The sequence below is a fragment of the Taudactylus pleione genome, unplaced genomic scaffold (assembly GCF_031769625.1).
Source record: "Taudactylus pleione unplaced genomic scaffold, aTauple2 ptg000040l, whole genome shotgun sequence".
In the NCBI taxonomy this organism is placed as follows: domain Eukaryota; kingdom Metazoa; phylum Chordata; class Amphibia; order Anura; family Myobatrachidae; genus Taudactylus; species Taudactylus pleione.
Window position 1 is genome coordinate 23010766 of NW_028284442.1, and position 23922 is coordinate 23034687.

General features: G+C 45.8%; 1 protein-coding gene across 1 annotated transcript in view; it reads left to right on the forward strand.

Moving 5' to 3' along the window:
- Nucleotides 1–22371, forward strand: part of NAGPA (N-acetylglucosamine-1-phosphodiester alpha-N-acetylglucosaminidase) — a 41014-nt gene extending 18643 nt beyond the window's left edge. The window contains exons 8-11 of the mRNA XM_088454748.1: nt 2475–2603; nt 16135–16266; nt 17496–17577; nt 19875–22371. Of these exons, the coding sequence (XP_088310874.1) occupies nt 2475–2603; nt 16135–16266; nt 17496–17577; nt 19875–20106 (575 nt within the window). The 3' untranslated portion in view covers nt 20107–22371. The remainder of the gene's footprint in view (nt 1–2474; nt 2604–16134; nt 16267–17495; nt 17578–19874) is intronic.
- Nucleotides 22372–23922: the final 1551 nt, after the last annotated feature.

A 23922-nucleotide genomic window follows, 5' to 3' on the forward strand; every position in this document is an offset into this window, starting at 1 on the left:
ATGATTACACTCCAGTGATCTGCCCGTGGCCCTCTTGCCTCTGACTTTACCTATGTGTGGGTGCCTGGATGACCGCCCCAGCTGCCCCCTCTGGTAATCCGGCACTGGGTAATTTACATTTGGCTGTCAAATGAATATGTGAAATGGATCAATAGGTACCTTTTTATGCAATTTGAAAGATACAAACCTTGTCATTTTTAAATACTTAAATTACTATAGTTAAGTGGTCAAGGACAATTAGTAACATCCTTTAATGACTGTGCTATCTTTTTATAGAGCAGCCCTATTTGCTTGATTTCTACTTTTAATATCCTGGAGGATACATATGTTTGCTATGGGAGTGAAGCTCTGCCCACTGGAGGGAGGCACTTGGATGGAAATACTTTTTGCCCTCCCTGTGTACTACTTAAAGTGGAAATACTAATAGAGTAAAAGCCTAATAGAAAATCTGCTATAAAAGACATTTCTCTCTCTCTCTCGCCTTGGGCATGGCTTGTGTTAGCTGTTTGTCTGGGCAGTAGTGAAGCTGATCTGTTGTGATCACATCATCCAAATGTACTGGCAGGTTGTCAGTGTTTCCTAGTGCACAGTGAGGATGCTCCTGACTCCATGCAGCCTTCGCACAAATAGATAAAGCTGTGATTCTGACACAGCGAAACACGTCAGGGATTGGCTGCCATATTCCACAACACTCTTCCTGCTAGTCCATTCTGACTATTGCTGCCGCCATCGGGCGATATCCACCACGCTAGCCCAGCATTGGACCTGTGCCCTGGGGACCCTTATTGTGCGAAGTGCCTACATTGCTAATTGGACCCCGGCTATATTTGGACACTGGTTTCCTCCTCACAGTCCGCAACTCAACTCATTTGTGCTTGGGGTACCCCTATTGAGCTATTACGTGCCAGCACTGTGAAACGGATCAACTCCATCTGTTAACTAACGGACTGGGTAACTATCTGGCTGGACTTCATTTCTAAACAATAATTCATTTCTTACTCCAATGGATTTTTTTATTATGCTTTCCATGTGATTGGGATCAATCTGAGTTGACAAATGAGTGATTTGTGTGGTATTTTAGCAATTTCACATGCTATTCATATGTCTATATAGGTATTTACCAATATATGTATTTATTAAATTTGTTTTTTTACTTGTCACTAGAGCGCTGTTTACTTTTGTTTTATTCGCACAAATACTGTAGATGTCTATTTCATGTTCATATGTAATTAGTTGAAAAGAAACTGCATTGTCGTAACATCTGTATTGTCTATTCAGATATCAGTTTAGGGAACACAGATAACAGTTACCCTTTACCTGCCTTCACCCAGCCCATTCCACCCTAAAACTTTCACGCACTTGGCACTGAAGCAACACCTAAACTTGGCAAACACCTGTGGACTCGCACAGCCCTATCTCCGGACTCTGCCTTACCTGCAGCTGCAGCCTCCATCACTGACCTTGTCTGTTAAGTGACTCTCAGGCTGCTTAATACACTAAGGTGTTAATGCAGAGTTGGATATACGCCTGTTTGCAGAGCATATCTCGCATGTTTCTGTTCTGCATATGCTGTTTTCACTTGTAAGTATAAGCAGTTAAGAATATTGGAATTTGTTAACTCTGGCTGAAGCTGTCTGGCAGAGGAAAATCAGCTCTTATTCTAAGATATTGTTCTCTTTTATTTATGTAGCACTGACATATTACGCAGCGCTATACATTGTGGAAATCGTGACCTGGCACAAATAAATAATTACATTAAACAGAAGGTAAACATGGCCCTGCCCATATTACGCAGCGCTATACATTGAGAAAATCATGACCTGGCACAAATAAATAACAAACAATCACATTAACCAGAAGGTAAACATGGCCCTGCCAAGATGGGTTTACAATCTAAGAATTAGAGGTTGTGGATTAGCAATTGAAGATTAATGACCATTTAGTTCCATCTATAGTTTTATAATTTTCTCAGTCAGCGTTGCTAAGCCGAGCATGTCTACTTTTTCATTGGAACCAATAACTAATGGGGCCCATACATCAGGCAGCTATCGAGGCAATTCTGCGTTCTGCCATTGCCTGGATCGGGGCATCGGCGAAATCCAAAATGTTGCACAATTACGATTCAGCGATTCCAACCTAAAAATGGTCGGTCTGGGATCTTTAACGTGTTTTATTTAGCCGATTCCGGAATGTCTGCCGATCTGCATTTTTTGTTCGGCGTCAGCAGAATAGGGAATCGCCCCGTAGATATATGGAAGTTCCAGGCCTCAGCTGTTTACCACTAGAACAAATATTGTTGTATTTTTTTTTTTTTTAAAACCATAATTGCTTTCTGAATGGCATGGTTTGAATTCAAATATCCATTTTCATTATGTTTTGAGTAACTGTAAAACATGCATATGAATAATTCAGTATGAGTGCTTTTATCCCTCCTTAGTGTCATATAATGTGTTTTACTTCATTCTTCTCCACAGTATGTCATCAGGGCTTCTATGGGGATGGATGCACCAGTCAGTGTCACTGTCAGAACAATGGGACATGTCACTATGTTCGTGGGAACTGCGAATGCCCATCTGGATTCATAGGACTGTACTGTGAAGAAGGTAGTGTTATATATTTTCCCATACTGGAGTTCACCCTAAAATATATTTTTTATTTTTTAATTAAAAACTAAATACTAAAATTATTCTTAGGGGGTATTCCAATTAGCAGCGCTAAAGTAGCGCTGCTAATTGATCGCAGCGGGGCTATCCTATTGCCCATTGCCGGCACTTATCGTGGATATTTTTCGGGACTTGATGTGAAAAATAATCCACGATAAGTGCCGTTTTTTTCAACACCTAAATGGCGAAAACACATAGGTCAGCGAGCTTATCGCGGGTCCTATGTGTTTTCGGGAGAATTATTCTTTTAGTTTGAACAAAATAATAGAATAGGGTGAAAAAAAAACATCTGCAAATAGCGGGGATAATCCCTGTATTTTGCCAATCACGGCTATCCATTAGCACCCGAACATTGTTCGGGGCTAATTGGATACTGCCCTTAATCTCTCTAAATTCACCACAGATGCTTTTCTCACCCCTGTGCTGAGCCTGTTTGTAGGACTTTGGGCTGACAATATTCCAACATCAATATCTGTAATTTGTTTATGCAATACCCCCACAAATAATGGGGGCTATGTATTAAGCCTTGGAGAGATTTAAAGTGGACGGAGATAAAGTACTAACCAATCAGCTCCTAACTGTCACTTTACAGGCTGTGTTTGAAATGACATTTAGGAGTTGTTTGGTTGGTACTTTAACTCCGTCCATTTTATCTCTCTCCATGGCTTAGTACATGTGCCTTTTTTTTTTGGGGGGGGGGAGGGTGGTATTTTAAGAAAATAACATTGGTTGTTATATAACCCCTGACATGACAAAGAAAATCTACCCAAAATGACGAACAAAAGTGTTTGTTTCTCTTTCATCCACTAGGGGACACTGGAGGTGCTTACGCTGGGGTATAGAGGCGTGGATAACTGGAGTTGCCACTTTAAATAATTTAGAAGTGTGAAGCTCCTCCCATTCTATGCTCCACCAGTCCTCAGTTTAGAGAATGTGCCCTTGGAGCTGGTCACAACCTGCTGTGCTCTAGCAAGCCACATCATTTATTTCTTTTATTTCATATTTATTTTATTTTTTCTTTCTTATTTTAAAACATCTTTTACATTTTTTCTTAAGTACCCTTCGCCACCTCTCTAAGGTGGGGTCCGATTTACTGGCACCCTGTTAACCTCCTGGGTTACAGGAAGGAGTGTGCAGTTCTTAACCAAAAGAATCTGACAGCTCCTTAATGCCACACAACACAGCACAGACTGCCTTCAAGTGAGTGCTGTTCAGAGGAGCTGTCTGGAGAGGGAGCGCAGTGATCACATGCACATCCCCCGTCTCCTGTCCCGCGGCTATCGCTGGCTTCAGAGTGCGCTATAAGCGCTGCTCATTGGTCACACTTCTCCCCGCTGTTGAGCGCAGCTTGCGGCACCTACTCAGCGGGGCTTGCACAGGGGGGGGATGATTCTGCAGCGGGGGCAACCATTTTCCGGCCCTTAGGGCATGAAGAAAGGGGGCGGAGCCTAACAGAGTGGGCACCCTGTCTCAATAAAGCGGGCTTCCTGTCTAATTAACGCGGCAGTGGCTGTGAGAACAGCGTGGCTGGTTGTGAGTAATACTGGGGTGTTTGGCAGGGAATCTAATCTGTGGGAAAGAGTGGGGAGTGCCTCTTCCTCTGTGTCCCAAGCCAGCCTTCTGTTTTTGTTACTTCTGTTTATACTCTGTCCCTCTGTGTGTGGTGACTGTGTGTATCCATGTCAAACAGAACAAAAGCGGCTCAAAAGATGTTTGTCTGTTCTAAGTTTAACAACAAACTAACCAAGCCGCATGCCACTTTGTCCACGTTATGTGATGCTTGTATAGCAATAGATCCACCTATGGCTATTACGGCCTCACCTGCTCCTCCATGGGCCGCTGACATGGTAGGAGTAATGACGGATTTAACGTCAGAGTTAGCTGAGGCACGTAAGTCTCAACCTCCCTGGGTGGTGGGGGTAACCAAGTCTCTAGACACCCTGGTAAAGGCTATGGGTACAGCAGTGCCTGCACCCTCCACCTCCTACCAAAGACCGACAACAAAAGCGTACTCTGGCGACTGTTCTCCAATTAGAAGAGTCAGACGAAGAATTCCTCGCTACGGAGGAAACAGAAGAACCTCCAGAGCAGAGTTACGTCTACTAGCAGAACACATCCGTGAGTCTGCAGTTTACCTGGGAAAAGCTTCGAAAGATATCAGTCAGGTTAGTGCTCGCATATCTGCTTCTGCTATTTCGGGCCGCAGAGCCCTCTGGTTGCGCGCTTGGCAAGCGGACGCAGAATCCAAGCGTGCGGTGGAGGGTTTACCATTCACTGGCAATATGCTGTTTGGCCCGGAACTGGACAAATGACATTCCAGGCCACGGGGGGGGGTAAATCTTCCTTCCTCCCGTCGGCCGCTCCAGCTCCCAGAAGATCTTACAATGGACCTTCGTTTCATTCCTTTCGTGCGCCACATTCCTTTCGTGGTAGAGCCAGAGGTGCTCCCACGCAACATAGAGGCAGCAGAGGTAGAGGTCGTCCACACCCTGTTGCACGTAGACCATAGCCTAAACCAGCGGAAAAGCAGGTGGCATGACTGGCTTCCCTTCCATCGGTATCTCTTCTGTCAAATCAGGCCTTACTGACATATCACACCCTAATCCAACACGGTTGGATAATCAACTTCAAGAAATCAAATCTCAATTCGTCCCAGAAACTTCTGTTTCTGGGCATGATCTTGGATACGGCATCACAAAGGATTTTTCTACTTCAGGGTCCATAGGGTATCCACAGGATACCTTGGGGTATAGGTGATGACGTCAGTCTTCAGGCACCACAGAGTTAAAGTTTTCAGCCTCCCAGGATGCATCTGGGTCCCTCTCCTATACCCCGCCCCCGGGCCAAGGCATCTCAGTTTCGTCGGTGCCTGGCCGGAGTCGGAGGCACTGTGCAGAGGGGGGCTGTGAAGAGCCCCTGAAGTTTCTTTTAAATGCAGCGCTGGCTGCACATCTGGGAGTACAGCATGGACAGTCAGTACTGACGTCCATGCTGTCTCCCCTACACCCCGCCGGTACCAGAACGCCGGTACTGATCCGGGGATGCTGGTAGACATCTGGGGTCACGGCTAGCGGTGTCCCCAGATGTTTTGGACCATGGCCGGATCCAAGGGGATAGCAGGTAAGCAGCAGGGTCCCGCGGTGGGTCCCCGCTGGTCACATGGTCCTGAGTCCCCAGGCAGGGGGCTCCCTGGAGACTGGCTGCAGCGTGGAGCCAGGCGACCAACCTGCGCTTCCACTACGCCCTGGGACAGCGGGCCGCTGCTGAGCGGCATGCGCTGCGGCGTCCCAAGGGTTAAATGCATGCCAGGGGAGCGCGCTTTCCCTGTCTCACAGCCGGCGCCTCCCCTGCTGCACACAGCCTCTCTGCTCTGCCTGATTGGCCACAGTGTGTCAGCTGTCCTCCCCAGGCCGGCCTCCTTCATCCTCTGCTCCTCGGTGGCCATCTTTAAAGCATGGTGAACGCTGCTGGAAGCCTGTGAGCGGTGGCATTGCGGTCTGGGTCCCCCAGCATACCTCTCCTCTGTTTGTCACAGGTCAGTGTATGCAGCGCTGAGTCCTACCAGCCTGAGGGTCTGAGTAGTTGAGAACCAGCGCTAATAGTGCAGGGATTTGTTTCTTCTGCAGGGTGTTATTCACACTATACCAATACGTATAGGTGTGAGTGTCACATACTTACCATCATGTCTGAGACTGACTTTCCTCTCCAGCTCACGTGTACTAAATGTAAGGTACCAATAGCGGAGGGGGAGGTTAACGCGGAGGGGTTATGTCCCCAGTGCCTGGCACTGTCACGGCCGATTATGGTCACGGTCCCAGTACAGGAACCTTACAACCTTACAACCCTTGTGGGCCAGCTAGCTCCGCCACCTGCGTTTACCCAGACGGGTTTGTCCCAGCAGTCTGTGGTGTCACCCGTGCGGGAGTTCCCGAGACAATTGATGGTACCCCACAGTCTCCCGTCCCTTCCCAGGTTTCTCCGGAGCCTGCGTGGGTTAATACTCTAACTACATCGGTTCAGCATTGGTCCGATGTTTTACAGGGGGGAGTCTGTGTTGCGGCCTCATAACGGCCGGTGGCGTCTTTATCTGCTCCTTATGGGGATGACGATGAGACGTCAGATGATGGGGAGATTCTGGATCTATCTGACCAAGAACCTCTCCGTACCAAAGAGCCGGACGCTAAGTCCAAGGTGTATATCCCGGGTCTTATTCGAGCGGCCCGCTCGGCTTTAGTTATTGAGGATATTGATCCTTCGGTGGCCACATTCATATATGCCTTTTTTAAGGATATTAAGGGTGAGGCTACGGTGTTCCCTCTTTTTGATCAATTAGTGGATCATTTAGAGGAGGCGTGGAAAAATCCAGATAAACTGTTTCAGCCCCAGAGGCGCTTAGCCGTGGCTTATCCGTTTGCGGACAATTATTTTTCTAAGTGGGAATCCCCTACGCAAGTGGATTCACATGTCACACGCCTAGTCAAAAGTGCCACGTTGCCTATGCCTTCGATGTCATCCTTGAAGGATGTCACTGACCGCAAGGTGGAGATCTGTCTCAAATCCGTTTATTCCCTTGCAGGGAAGCATCCAGACCGGCTCTGGCCGTGTGTTGGGTAGCCAGAGCTATGGAGCGCTGGGCGGATAATTTGGAGGCGTCTCTCTGACTGTTCGGCTGAACAGACCGAGTTGGTGGGCAATCTCCGAGACTCGGCCACTTACATTAATGAAGCGGCCTTAGATATTTGTATGCTCACCTCTAGGATCTCCTCTGCAGCCGTGGCTGCTCGTCGCACCTTATGGTTGCGTTCTTGGAAAGCTGACGCGGATTACAAAAAGGGACTAGAAGGTCTGGACAGGTACTATTTGGTCCAGATCTGGACAAAATTGTAGTTACGTTGGCAGCAGCAAAATCTGCATGTCATCCGTCTGCTACGATTCCTTCTAGTGCTGGTGGGTCGTCCTTTCGGCCTCACAGGGTCCAAGGTAGGCCTAAAGTACAGCCCTTTCCACGGCAGGCTGGGACCAAGAAATTGTCCAAGCCCAAGAAACAGGTCTGGAGCACCAGACGTCCGGCTCCTAGGTCAGATAACAAACCTGCGGCCTGACGGTCCAGGCCTCCCTTTGGGGGACCCCAAAGTGGGGGGCGCCTGCTTCAGTTCGCCCAGTGCTGGTCGAGGACTACGACATACACTTGGATTCAGGAGGTGGTCTCTCACGGGTATGCCCTCTCCTTTCGGGACAGGCCTTCCGCTAGACCGGAGCAAAGCCTCGGTACTGTGGAAGGTTTTGCACATTATGCTCCAGGCCGGAGTTTCAGTGCATGTTCCAATTTCCCAGAGGGGCCTGGATTTCTATTCCATTCTATTTTTGGTGCAGAAACCCAATGGGTCTTACCGTTCAATACTAAACCTAAAGGCCCTCAACAAGTCCTTGAGGGTGCCTCTGTTTCGGATGGAGACCCTGCGGTCCATTATTCTGGCACTGGAACTTGGGGACTACGTGGTGTCATTGGACATCCAGGACGCTTACCTGCATGTCCCTATTCTTTTGCGCCATCAGCGGTTCCTCAGATTGGCAATCTACAACGAACATTTCCAGTTCCGGGCACTGCCTTTTGGCCTGGTGACTGCTCCACGGGTATTCACCAAGGTCATGGCGGCTCTCCTGCGGACGCAGGGAGTCCGACTGTTGCCTTATCTGGACGACCTCCTGTTGATAGCGGGGTCTCCAGAGCTTCTTTTACACCATCTGGATCTGACGATTGCAGTACTGCAATGTCACGGCTGGTTGACAAACTGGCAAAGGTCCACTCTCACCCCGTCTCAGAGGATCCTGCACTTCGGGGCCTTATTGGACTCCAGGCAGCAGTGGATCTTTGTGACGGAGGAAAAGATCCTTGCTTTGTAGTTGAGGGTGCGCAGTTGTCTGCAGTGTCGTCGAGTGTCGCTACACTCGGCAATGAGGTTATTGGGCTCAATGGTGTCGGTATTCGACATGGATTGCCTCAGTGTCTCAAGTCCCAGACGATGGGGCTCACTCCAGACGTTCGCCTGTCTCTAACCTGGTGTTTGCAGACGACCCACCTCATCAAGGGTCGCCCGTTCTGGGTGGCGAATTGGGTCCTGTTAACAACGGACGCCAGTCTCCGAGGCTGGGGAGCTGTCACGGGTCCACACTTGTTTCAGGGCAGGTGGACTCGGGCGGAAGCGGAGCTTCCAATAAACATTTTGGAGCTCCATACAGTGTCAAGAGCTCTCCAGCTGGCACAGCCGGTTCTCCAGGGTTACCCTGTGGAGGAACCCAAAGTCGGACAGCACTCGCAGAAGTGTTCCGTATTCTGGTCTGGGCGGAGCGCAATCTCCCAGCATTATCAGCAGTGTTCATCCCGGGAGTCCTCAACTGGGAAGTGGATTTTCTCAGCAGGCAGGACGTGCATCCGGGAGAGTGGTCTTTACACCAGGACATCTTTCGGAGTCTGCTGGACAAGTGGGGTCTTCCAGAGATGGACCTCATGGCGTCCCGGCACAACAACAAGTTGCCGGTGTACGGGTCTCGAACAAGAGACGAAAAGGCGTCTCTGGTGTATGCCCTGTCCGTCCAGTAGACGTTCCAGTTTTCCTACCTTTTCCCTCCGTTTTCCCTTCTTCCGCGGGTAATACGGAAATTCGAATCAAGAAGGAGGTACACTACTGTTGATAGCTCCCGAGTGGCCCAGATGACACTGGTTCTCCGACCTCCAGAGTCTGTCAGTAGACGTTACCCTGAGGTTACCATTACGACCGAATCTGCTGTCACAGGGTCATTTTCTTCACCCGGACCTGACTCGGTGTGGCTGTTGAAACGGTCATGCTAAGGTCCAGAGGGTTTTCCTGGCTCCGTGGTTCAAACCATACTAAGAGCTCGTAAACCTTCCTCGGCAAGAATCTACCATCGTGTGTGGCATACTTTCTTCCGGTGGTGTAGACCTAGAGGGTATTCCCTTGGGTAGTTCCGCCTGTCTAGGGTGTTGGCTTTCCTACAGGCTGGACTGGATCATGGGCTTCGCCTGGCTTCTCCGAAAGTGCAGGTGTCTGCCCTGTCAGTCTGGTTTCATCGTAGGATTGCTGCGCTCTCTGATGTGCACACCTTTATGCGAGGTGTTCTTCGCATTCAGCCACCTTTTTGTTCCACCGGTGGCGCCTTGGAATTGGGCTGTGGTCCTGAGAGTTCTCCAGGGACCGCTGTTTGAACCACTGGACTCAGTGGACTTTAAATGGCTTACAGCTAAAACCATATTCCTTCTGTCCATTGCCTCGGCCAGAAGGGTTTCGGATTTAGGGGTTCTCTCTTGTAGACCCCCTTTTCTGATTTTTCATAGGAATAGGGCAGTGCTTCGCACTCGTCCGGGATTCCTTCCCGAAGTGGTATCCAGTTTTCACATCAATGAAGAAATTGTTGTGACGGCTTTCAATTCACCTGGACTTTCAGTGGGTGACGCCACTTGGGATGTTGTGCGGGCATTGAGAATTTATGTTGACCGTACTTCTTCTTTTAGGAAGTCGGACGCCTTGTTTGTCCTCTATGGCTTCCGTAAAAAGGGTTGGCCTGCTTCAAAGTAGACTTTGGCAGGCTGGATTCGTATGGCAATTTCAGAAGCTTAACTTCATGAAGGTCTTCCAGTTCCCTCCTTGGTGAGGGCTCATTCCACTAGGTCTGTGGGTCCTTCGTGGGCAGCTAGACGTGGTGCCTCTGCAGTTCAGATCTGCAAGGCTGCTACGTAGTCTTCTGTCCATACCTTTGTGAGGTATTACGCTTTTGACACCTTTGCCTCTCAGGATGCTTCCTTCGGGCGGTGGATTCTCCTCTCAGCACAGGAGCGTCCCCACCCTTAAAGGATACTGCTTTGGGACATCCCCAAGGTATCCTGTGGATACCCTATGGACCCTGAAGTAGAAAATATGAGATATGGTAAGAACTTACCCTTGTTATCTCTATTTCTACGAAGTCCATAGGGTTCCACAGGACTCCCACCCTGTCGCACCTGTACTGCAGATGGGCTTTATTCTGGTCACCGGTTTTTCCGTCTCCCTATGGTGAGAATGTGATTCGTGTCCAGATTTTTTCTTCTCTCTCTTTCTTCTTCTCCTCCGGCCTATGGCTTGTGACGTAATTGAGATGCCTTGGCCCGGGGGCGGGGTATAGGAGAGGGACCCAGATGCATCCTGGGAGGCTGAAAACTTTAACTCTGTGGTGCCTGAAGACTGACGTCATCACCTATACCCCAAGGTATCCTGTGGAACCCTATGGACTTTGTAGAAATAGAGATAACAAGGGTAAGTTCTTACCATATCTCATATTTTCTTCCAATAGACAAGGCCCGGGATATCCGGTTGTTAGTTCAGCTGGTCCTCAAGGAAGGTGTCCCTGCTTCTTTGTCTGCGTCTCTTGGGGATGATGGTAGCAGCTTTTGAGGCACTACAGTTCGGCCGGTTCCACTCCAGGGTGTTTCAGCTGGACCTGCTAGCACAGGGGTCAGGGTCTCATCTGCTTCTTCATCCACAGATCCGTCTGAGCCCGGTTACCAGAGTGGCCCTTCTTTGTTGGATTGTGTCCACCAATCTGTTAGCGGGCAGAAGATTCGGAATGTGGGACTGGATCATCGTAACAACGGATGCCAGCCTTCGAGGATGGGGAGCAGTAGTCCTCGATTATCACTTTCAGGATCGATGGTCCCCTCTAGAACAGAAGTGGCCCATAAATGTGTTGGAACTCAGAGCGATTTACAATGTTCTGATAGAGGCAACGGACTTTCTAAAGGCTCGTCCGGTAAGAGTTCAGTCCGACAACGCGACGGCCGTCACTTACATCAACTGCCAAGGAGGGAGTCGCATGGCTATGCAGGAAGTAACTCAGATCCTTCGATGGGCCGAGAACCAGTCAGTAATCCTGTCGGCGGTATTCATCCCGGGTGTGGACAACTGGGAAGCAGATTACCTAAATCGACAGGATATCCATCCCGGGGAATGGAAGCTTCATCCAGACATGTTCAACGAGCTAATAAGTCGATAGGGATGTCCTCAGGCGGACCTCATGGCGTCACGATTGAATCGTCAGCTCCCAGTATATGTGTCAAGAACTCGGGATCCGCAGGCGGAAGCGGTAGACGCCCTGTCAAGTCCGTGGATCTACGACTTCTTCGTTTACCTTTTTCCTCCGACTCCGCTTCTTCCTCGTCTTTTAAAAAGGATAAAACAAGAATCAGCCTCTGTAATTCTCGGGGCTCCGAACTGGCCTCGGAGAAGTTGGTTCTCGGACCTTCGGTCCCTATTGTCAGATCATCCGTGGCCCCTTCCTCTACGCCCGGATCTTCTGCAGCAGGGTCCTTTCATACACCCCAACTTAGCGCAACTGCGTTTAACGGGGTGGCTCTTGAAACCGATATCCTAAGATGCAGGGGCATCCCAGACGCGGTTATCCCCACCATGCTACGCGCCAGGAAGCCAGTTTTGGCTGCGCATTATCATCGCGTCTGGCGTACTTATATCTCATGGTGTTCCAGTCGGGGTCTTCAGTCTAGAACTTTTCGGTTGTCCTGGTTTGTGCTTTTCCTTCAGACGGGTCTGGATTCTGGCCTTCGGCTGGGAACTTTAAAGGTGCAGGTTTCTGCCCTCTCCATTTTCTTTCAAAGAAAATTGGCCCTCATTCCTGAGGTGCAGACGTTTCTTCAAGGGGTCTTGCATGTGCAGCCTCCTTTTGTACCTCCGATAGCTCCCTGGGACCTAAACTTAGTGCTTCTGTTTCTTCAGTCGCCCATGTTTGAACCTTTGGAGGAGGTCGCTCTTAAGTACCTGTCTTGGAAGACTGTCCTCCTCCCGGCTCTCGCTTTGGCTCATAGAGTTTTGGAATTGGGTGCTCTGTCCTATAAGCCACCTTACCTTGTGTTTCATGCTGATAGGGCGGAACTCCGGACAGTAGCCACCTTCCTTCCCAAGGCTGTGTCGGCTTTCCATATCAATCAGCCTATTGTGGTACCGTCATTGCTGGAGGACTCTGGTGGTTTTTCTACCTTGGATGTGGTTAGGGCTCTCCGCATCTATGTTGCCTGGACAGCATGCCTCCGTAAGTCCGAGTCGCTTCTTGTCCTCTATGATGCTTTTCGGAGGGGTTGGCCAGCGTCTAAGCAGACTTTGGCACGTTGGATCCGGCTGACTATTCATCAGGCTTATGTTAATACTGACCATCGGCCTCCTTTGTCCATTTCGGCTCATTCCACACGTTCTGTGGGTGCGTCATGGGCGGCTGGTAGAGGAGCCTCCACGTCACAATTGTGCCGTGCGGCCACTTGGTTTTCAGTTCACAAGTTTGTCAGGTCTTACAAATTTGATACGTTTGCAACTTCGGCATCCCGTTTTGGCCGCCTTGTTCTGCAGGTGCCGCATTGCGCCCGTGGGGAAAACTTTGGGACGTCCCCAGCGTAAGCACCTCCAGTGTCCCCTAGTGGATGAAAGAGAAAATGGGATTTTGGTACCTACCGGTAAATCCTTTTCTCTGATTCCACAGGGGACACTGGATGCCAACCTCTGCGCTCTTAGGGCCTGATCCAGAGCCGGACGCTATTTGCGCTCGCTCGTTCAGAAAAAGGGGCCGGCTATTTAAATTGAGCGCTCGCTCTTTGTGGTCTGTTGACGCCTCTATGTCTGAGCGATTTTGTAAAGACGCCCCCTGGCCGCTCGCATCTTACGTCATCTGCGCTATTTATTAGATTAATCGAGTACATCGAAAGGCGTCTGAACTGCTCGCAGTGCTTGTGTTTGGATTTTCCTACCGCAATCATGCGAACAGTTCAGGCTAAGAGACAACCAAGTAACGTGGCCGATGACGTTGCTTTGTTAATTATGCACACCCTTAAAATGCCCGTTTTGACCGTTTGGCACGCTTGCGTTCGGATCACCACTCCCCGTTTTCAAGCACCTTCCCCTGTTACCACCCACAAACGCCTCATCCTGTCACTCAAATTAGCAGGCACTCGCTATTTTGCGAGCGCTCGATTTCCGACCGCACTGACTGGTTGGCGCATGCGCATTATGACCCATACGCATGCGTAGATGTGCGTCCATCGCGCGGAGCGAACGAGCGGCCGCTTACAAGCGGCTCTGAATCAGGTCCTTAGCCTACCTGTTCGGCTCGTTCCGTATGTTGCATGCTTCAGTCATGTGTTCTCTCTTTTTTTTTTGTTTACTCCGCTTGTTCTCCATCTCCTCTCGGTCTTCATTTTCTAAGCTGAGGGCTGGTGGGGCATAGACGGGGAGGAGCTTCACACTTCTAAATTATTTAAAGTGCCAGCTCCAGTTATCCACGTCTCTATGCCCCAGCGTAAGCACCTCCCAGTGTCCCCTGTGGAATCAGAGAAAAGTATTTACCTGTAGGTACCAAAATCCCATTTTTTTGATTTTCTAAAACTGCAATAATCCAGATTCTACACCCAGGTTTTCATAATAAAATCAGCACTTGAAAATAATATTGATGTTTATTCATTTTTATATTTCCGCTATCTTAAATGAAAGGCCTGCAAAGCGAGGTAGCCCTAGAATGCATACAAAACTACACGACCTATTGCAATGAAATGATGGGACAATTCTCTTTCTAGCCCAAGAACTGAATGTACAGTAGTTTCAAGAAAGTGATGTAGTTGTGGTAAATTGTGCATTGCCAAAGCATTTACTATACAAAGTGGAGTGGCTCCCTCTATCTTGATCCACAAATCCATGCTCTTCCCCATGCAGTGATTTGCACAAAAGTTGTTACATGACATCACAATACAGCATTAGCTCTGTGGATATGGACAGTTGTTGTTCTTGACATGCTTTGACACAGAACGCTTATTGTTGAATGTGTACGGCTACTACTCTCATCCAGGTAAATGGGAATGACTGTTATGCGTGATGAGCACTTTACCAGATCATGTTTTGGCAGGAGAGATCCATATAGGAAACGTTAAATAGAGGACTTTAAATGTTGTGGTATAAAATAATACAACAATCATAAGACATCATGGGTAATGTTATTAGTATATGAATAGCAGGAGTTAGCAACTCCGGCACCTGTGCCAGAACGTGGCATGCGGAACAGTTTTAAGAGACAAGCGAAGGTTTGGAAGATTAACAAGCTAGGACCCATGTCTTAAATTTAGGCCTCAATATTTTATAATTAAAAGAGCGATTTGTTTAATTATTCAATAAAAAATAGCAATAATCCTAAACCAACTGATTTACCTTTAAGCTCGGTCTCGCTGGCTGCCACCAACTCTTTGATCCTAACGCTCTTACTACAGTGTTCTCCCAGGATCAATTCCACGGGCGCACTGTGCTTACGTTACTGTGACAGGAACAGTAACGGCGATCCCTCCCCAGGGCGCGGTTTGGACGACGGGAATATTGCAGAGAGGATAGATGGAGAACGCAGACGTGCACTTTGTCTCAGCGTGCATTGCTACAGTTATCTGTGTCCAGTAAGCAAGTGGGCAATATATGCAAGAGTCTTCAAAAACTATATTTGTGTCCAGTCAGATTACACTGCCCCCTCCCAGCTACTTCTTAATGCCACCAGGATGGCAAGATTTCCTGGGGACAGCGCTACATTACTTCCCCCACTCGCGCCTGTTCTATTCTTAGTGTGATAGCAGTCACTCGCCTTTCAGTGATGATATTGAGGATAATGTTCTGCACACATTTCATTGCGCTCATTGGTTTTTAATGCTAATTTTTGTTTGTATTTGATATGTGTATTTCAGCTGATTTCTTTAAGAGCGCATTGTTTTACAAACTTTATACTGTAGTTATTTGTGTGGTTTGAAATGCATTACATATTTCTATGATAAAGAATGTGTTATGTTTATTTGTTGCTTCCATCATGTTAATAAGTATATATATAGAGAGAGAAAGAAAGAAAGAGCTGGAAGGTAGCGGCACTCAAATGGAAGGCATGAATTAAGAACTTGTGTACTTTTATTGACAAGTCCGTTTGAGTGCTGCTTGCTTCCAGCTCTCTATCCTTACTAATATGCAGTGCACCACGGCTAATATATATATATATATATATATAGAGAGAGAGCGAAAGAGCGAGCTGGAAGCTAGCGGCACTCAAACGGAAGGCATGAATTAAGATCTTGTGTACTTTTATTGACAAGTCCGTTTGAGTGCTGCTTGCTTCCAGCTTATTAGAGAGAGAGAGAGAGAGAGAGATTTTAGCCGGCACATTGATAGTAAAAGGTTGCCGACCCCTGATGTATAGTATATTGTTGTATTACATCGTTATTACGAACATGTGGGACCCAATAAATATGGCATTGATGAAGTAACCAGCTGCTATTATCAAACAGAAAAATAATTTTCAGTCATTAAATAATACAAATCAACAATGGTTGCTTAAAACCAATGAGTAATGTAGTGGATTTTAAAATATTCCTATGCCTTATATTATAAATTTTCTATTGTAGTTTGTCCATTTGGCTATTATGGCTTGCAGTGCAAAGAGGTTTGCCAGTGTGAAAAGCAGTGTTACTGCCATCCTGTGACAGGAAGCTGCAATGTTACCCATGAGCCTCGGCTGACTGAACTCCTATCAGAAGGTATAATGATATTCCTTATGAAGATTGCAATTACTAATTTCACTTTATAGATCAACTTTAAACCATTTACATAGATTATTAGTTACCTTTGCATCACATATAATTTTTATTGTGCCTCTGAACAGTGAAATAAAAGGAAATAAGAGTTTATACATTTCGGTATATCATGTTGTGTTCCTACCCATCCCTAGTTCATATTGCATAAATAGCTGGCCTTGGCAATGATTTGGGACTGTCTTTAATATTCTGTATAGCAATTTATCTTTTGCAATTACTACAAACTAACCATTTTAAATGTGTTGTGTCATCTATATCCATGACCAAAAGTTTTGAGAATGACAAGTATTGGTTCTCACAAAGTTTACTGCTTCAGTGTTTTTAGACCTTTTTGTCAGATATTACTATGGTATACTGAAGTAAAATTACAAGCATTTCATAAGTGTCAAAGGCTTTTATTGACAATTACATTAAGTTTATACAAAGAGTCAGTATTTGCAGTGTTGACCCTTTTTTTTCAAGACATCTGCAATTCGCCCTGGCATGCTGTCAATCAATGTCTGGAATCGAAATTTTGAGTCCATGGCCAGGAAACTCCCCAGACCTTAATCCCATTGAGAACTTGTGGTCAATCCTCAAGGTGCGGGTGGACAAACAAAATCTCACAAATTCTGACAAACTCCAAGCATTGATTAGGCAAGAATGGGCGGCCATCAGTCAGTATGTGACCCAGAAGTTGATTGACAGCATGTCAGGGTGAATTGCAGAGGTCTTGAAAAAGAAGGGTCAACACTGCAAATATTGACTCTGCATAAACCTTAATGTAATTGTCAATAACAGCCTTTAACATTTATGAAATGCTTGTAATTTTACTTCAGTATACCATAGTAACATCTGACAAAAAGGCCTAAAAACACTGAAGCAGCAAACTTTGTGAAAACCAATACTTGTGTCATTCTCAAAACTTTTGGCCATTGCTGTACTTCTATTCAAGACATAAGTCACGGTCTCTAATAAATGTTGCAAACCAAACAAGTTCCACATTGGCACATTTACCTCCATCTTTTCCTGTGCGGTTACATATAATTCAGAAACGACTAACCTCTGAAATACCTTTTATTGACCTTTAAGAAATAAATATACTGTATTTAGTAAAACTTTATTTTGCAATTAAAACATTCAAATTCTATATTTAATGTAAGCATTTTATTATATATTTGTTCTCATTTCAGTTGGCCAATGCATGGAATCGGTAATATACTCATCCTGGTGGAAAGCTGTCCCATCTGATGCTAAAATAACTTATCTCCATGAGTAAGTATTGCTCTGTAGTTTATAATCTTTAATATGTTTGTTTTATTTTGGTTTATAGCGTTGTTCTCTATGTCCTAGAGAAAGTTAGCTTAACATGTACAATGTTCTATGTTAAGCTGACTTTCTACTGCAGTCCTGATGGGATATATTAATGAACAATAAGCTTTTGCTGTATATGAATCTTCCAGTCCACACTGTATGTGTGTGGGAAACAAGTCTGCCCAGCTGTCAGTCAATGTGTTTTTTGTTTTTTTTCCATTTGTGACATAGTGACTTCAATGTTGCAGAACAGTGGCTGGTGTCACTACATAAATGTAATGAAAACAAGTAATTGGGAAGCAGCCACGGTATAATACTGATAATGCCCAGTAGATGTAACCGTTAGTAGATAGGAGTTTTGCAGATTGATCTATTGCATGAAACAGTCTTCATGAAGACAGTATATTTCTGAAGCATCAGCTGGCCAAAACCTTCCCAGTTCATAGATCAATCCAGGAAGAACAGCATAAGGGATCCCAAATTCACCAAGGTTCGCCAAGTTTATCAGATGTGTCTGGTCACTTTTGATTAAGTAATGTACTTTCTAAAATAAGAGGTTGGTGTTAAACCCAGAATTTTATGTAGAAAGTACTAAGTGGACTGGACTGTTTCCATTTAAGTGCTCTTGGTTTATCAGCATTAACTACAAACATAGAGCTCGGGTCAGCACCACATTATCTCCTTGTCTACCCAACTATAATATATAAGGGAATCTAGAAGTAGGTAATGCTAACCAATTTCTTATTGGAGCTTTTAACCAATCTTCGAATACTTTGAACTCACAGCATTTAAAGACCATATGGGATAGGGAACTATGGGCCTGATTCAGAGCCGCTCGCACGATGTGTATGCAAATTGCGTAGGCAGTACTACCGCACAGCAATGCATTAGCACGCCCAGTATTTCTTAGAGAGCGATCACATAGTGTATGCAGACACCCACCAGCCTGTTTTAAGATGCCCACTTGTGCACGTCATGTCCAGGAAGTGTATGCAACCATCAGTACATCAGATGCGATCACAGCTATTGAGGTTGACCATACCCTGCCGCAAGCACTGCGAGCACTTCAGTGTAAAAACAAGCCAGGTGACGTGTACTATGATGCTGTCTTATAATTATGCACACCTCTAAAACGCCGTTGAGATGCTCAGGCACGCCTGCGTTTGCACCTCCACTCCCCCGTTTTTAATGGCCAGTCCCTGTTACCACCTACAAACGGCTTCCCCTGTCACTCACTCTGCTGGGCTGTCTATGTGCAGCGAGCGAATGCATTGTGAACTTTTGCTAAGGTATGCGCATGTGCACTGCGATGCATGCGCACAATGCATACACACAGCAGCGAGAGTATGCATCTTAGCGAGCGGGTCTGAATGAGCTATAAGTATGGCATCTTATGCTGGGTACACATTGAGACAACGGATTGGCCAGTAGATGGATCCGCCGTCTGTGAGCTATACACAATTACCAATCGGCCTGCTCGATGTGTCTGGACTGACATTACAACTGGGCAGGCATTTAAATTTGCTTGCCCCATTGTGGTGTCAGTGTCAGCGGGTCCTGCAGCCAGTGTACGGATCGGCCATACACACATGCAGATGCACTGATCTATCTTTCACATACATAACGGGTGTACACACACACAAGTGTGTACCCAGCAAATAGAGACGGAAGGATTTGTAAAGTGTAGGTGAGAGGAGGTGAAATAAACCCAGTGCAGCTGGTGTCATCAAATGTGACTGCAGAGTAAATCTGTAATAGGGTACCTCATTGTACTCCCAAGTACGGAAAGGTATATACAGATGGCGCTTATCAAGATAATTGTATCAGTGCCTTACTGATTAAGAGGTCAGATGTGCTGAGTTCATGTGACTGTTACCATTTATGTTTAAATGTGCCAGTTATTTATCATGGAGAAAATGACATGCAGTTTATAGCGCTAGATCTGTGTTTGTCCATCATTACACCGCTACCATGGCGATCACATCTGATTCATCACCTTCCTACCATCCAGCCAGTCACGTTTGGCAAACAGGAACATTTCATAAATTTCAATTTACACAGACATGTTTGCATCCGGTTACAAAATGCAAATAACATGTTCTGTCACTATATGTCAGATATTACATGTGCTATATTAACATATAGTTTTCAAGATTTTATAAATGCTGAAAATGTCTTAAAGTTACAGGGTAGCCCTGGAGTCCATAACGAATGTCTTGCATTTTACAAATGATTGACACTATACCTGTTCTCTGCAGGATTTCCTGGGCAATATTAAGCTGCACTTTGGGGGCACTACTTGCGATTAGTGCTGCACTGAATATCAGGCAGGTGTGGTCATGCAGAAGAAGACGACCAGACTGGAGATATTCATACCAACAGCTACAACCAATGAATGGAAGTGTGGATGTACCAGATATGTATGAGACCTGCAACTTATATGACACAGATGATAACGTGGGGGTGACGCATGTTGAAGCTGGAAGTTGAATGCCATGGTATAGACTCATCCATTTCTGCCTGTATGTGCAGCAACCTAGTGCCTTAAGCTCACTCTGGGACCAGGGCTTAAAACTTGAAGACCCTGAATATGTACATTATCAGGACACTGAGCACAATGTGCGGTATTCAGGAAACTCTTATACTTGAACTATCTTCCTAATGTATATAGCTTTATTTTATTATATGGGCTATGCTACACCAACACTGGACTTTTTCTGCTTGTTTTTTTTTTTTTTCATTTATCCTCAGCTGCACAAGTGCCAAATAGGTTTGTTTTTTTAATGGAATACGTTGAGGATACACACAGTCCATTTGTTCTTCACAAACGGTGTATCAGTGACTAATAAACTTTAGGGCTATGAAACGTAAAAAAAATCCATATTCAGCAGCAGGAATGAGGCACTAAAATGTTAACTTCATATATGCACATAGATACAACTTTTCTGTCTTGGGACGGTTTAGTAATACAGTAATATATGCCAGATGGGCAGTGTATTTGGTGCAAACACCATCCGTCTTCTGAAATTTTGTTTCTAAGAGTAGACATTATTTCCTACTGGTAACGCCATAGGTGCAGATGGTTATAACATAACTAGTGCACCAGCCAGAAAGACCCAAATGTTCATATAACCACTGACAATATTTTATTGTAAGTTGATTATTTGTTTTTGCCCGTAACAGAAGGTTACAACTTTTGCACTAATAAAAAAACAATGTTCCGTCATTATGCATCCTGTTTTTAAATACAGGCCAAGTGAAATGAGACGGGAAGAGGGACAGTATACCAAAGGTAGCGATATAGGGAGAAGGTCGGTTGTATGCCAAAAGTATTAGGTGCTTGTATAAAGTGTGTGGGGTAATATAGCGTATAATCCTTTTTGTGTTGGGATCTCTCTAATCAATTAGACTTTTATCAGTGATCTAGAGTTGGTGCTGGGCCATGGTGCTATAACAAAGTACCATTGAATCTGGTACATCTGTGTACAGAGTAGAGCCAGCCAATGGTGGATATCATGGTGCAGGATAACAGGGTAAAATAACATGTCCACCTATTGAATCAGGTTTGCAAAAATAACATTTGTGACGGTACTCTATGGTGGCGTTATATATGGGGTTCGGAGTAACACTGGTTTCTAGTGTTCATTCTAGCATCCTGTACCTGTCACAACCCATGCAATTCCTCTTTCCTGCCTGTGGTGTCGCTCTCTGCTGTGGTGCTTCTAACACTCTCAGCTAATGCAATAAACTGCTGATACACAGGGATTGGGTATGAGATATCGACGCTCGGGATCCCGGCGGTCAGAATCTCAATGCCGGCATCCCGACAGGGTTAGAATACCGACACTTGTCCGTCAGTATTCTAACCCTCCCCTCTCCCTACCCTAAACCTCCCTCCCCAGTGCCTGACCCTAACCTCCCCCCTAGTGCCTAACCTCCCCCTCCCCACACCCTAAACCTATACTTTCCCCCTTAGTGCCTGACCCTAACCTCCCCCCTAGTGCTTAACTCTAACCTCCCCATCCCTACACTCTGAACCTATCCCTTCCCCCTTAGTACCTAACCCTCACCCCAATCCCGTTACTTATCTTTGGAATTCCGACGGTCGGGATTCCGGCGCTAGCATTCTGAGCGCTGGAATCCCTGCTGTCGGGATATTGACCGCATACCGATATACAGACAAGAGTAGGCTAGAAGCACCAGAGCAGAGAGCTACATCCCCAGGCAGGAAAGAGGAACTGCATGTGACAGGTGCAGGGTGCTAGAATGAACATTAGGATTCTAATATTATATTGTTATAGCAACCCATTTGAGTACTGCCCATATCTGATCATAATCATAAAAAGTCATCTTTGATCTGGGAATTTTATAGTCTATAACATAACTTGCATATGACTTTTTACATAACAGTAGTCCATTAAAAATGTAGGCTCACTCTCTTTCACAGCTCACTTCTATGCTTGTAAGAGAAGCAGAATTGTGACCAAATACTCTCATTACAAACTGGGAAATGCAAAAAGGAAAACTATATTTTTATCATTTCATATGAGGACTATGCACCAAGATCCGCTCTAAATTCATGTGACAATACGCAGCAGTGTGGAGTCTTTTTGGCAAACCATGATCCTATTTTTACGGAGGTTTGAAGTTTGTGTTTGTAACTTTATAAACTGCTTGGTTCACACTGAAGGACACCCTGAACTGTAGTGTGTTCTCTAACTTTAAAACTGAGCCAATAAAGAGATTATTAAGAGAGCCATTGTCCTTGTGTTGTTATGCTATGTTACTTGCGAATAGAGCCTCATTTAGAGTTAAGAGTCAGTCCAGCAATGTTACTCCTTCGATTGCACAAAAAAAGTGCAAACAGATTTATAGTTGGGGGGAGGGGCATCGTAGTCCAAGTGTAAATCATGTTGTGTAAATATAAAGATGCCCATTATATGTGTACATGGAAAAGTGGGTAGTATTTTTCCTTCATGAAAGTATAAATTGTATTTACAGCCTTTGTATCAGAATGTGCTTTGTACAGGTGCAAATACCCCCATCCTTTATTTGGATTTGCTCCTAACTCTAAATGAGGCTTATAATGTGTAAAACATGTTTCTATAAAACAAAATTGCAGAACAACTTTGAAAACCAATCGTTACATACATCAAAGTACAATGCAAGGTAATATATTAATGTGATTTGAGAGATATCGGCTAGTCAAACCAGCTAAAAAATGCTACATAAGGATGTCCGTCTATCTGCCTGTCATGTGCTCTGACCCCAATACACACTAGAAAGCAATGTTATTCTTATGTTTAAAACAGATGGATATATCCAATTGGTATGGATGCAGAAATATTCTCCCACAAGGAAATCACTCAGCCGATATCTGCTGTGGGAACACTCTGTGTCAGGCATTGTTCTAGAATATAATAGAACTCTGTGTGAGGCCTCGTATGTAAATGCTCAATTGGGCTCAGATCTGGTGACTGAGAAGTGCATAACCTATGGATAACAACAGTGTCATGCTAAACAAACCATGGATAAATGCAAGGATGGCACAATCCTAAAGGATGTGCATTGCCCACTGTTGCCCTTTGTTGACAGAATTCCAAATGACATCAACTTTGTTGTTTGTGAAACAATAAGTTCAACAGTCATAGTCACTGTCAAGTGCGAAAAAGCAATCACCCTGCTTTCAAAGTGACTGAGGTCTCCTCTTACAGACATGCTAGCCGAAATAATATGCAACCAGGGCAGGCCAGCATTATTATACATGACCTGTGTTTGGATGTTATAACCTTTATTAGTGCATTACTCTCAATGGTTACCAGATGGCTCGTGCACGTCTCTGATTGTTGGAGGACTGCGCAGGTGCAGCCCTCCACCTGCGAGTCATCTTGCAGTGTCTTCCATTTGGGGAGAGTAGCAGGGGCATTCCTGTCCCGTTTCCGGGAACTGTGGCCAAGGCCAGCTTCTGCGTCGGTGGATGCAGATTTCCTGGCCTTGCAAGTGACCTGTCACCGGCCAGGCTGAGGTGAGCTTCAGCTTGCGCAGCCTGGCCAAAGGTTCAACCATTGCGACCAATGGTGATCCAAGGCAGACGCTGCACTCGGGTCTCTCAGATGCTGCAAGGAGGTATCTATTTCCGCCACACACCATCTGCTACATTTACATTTTGTTTGACGGCTGTGCAATACCGTCCATCTTTGAATCAGGCCCTTAAGCTGGCCATACACCTGCGCAACCAGCATCGGATCAGATTCACCATCCGACTCCCCAGGGCTTCCTGGCAGAGCCGGCAGCAAATTTGTTGTT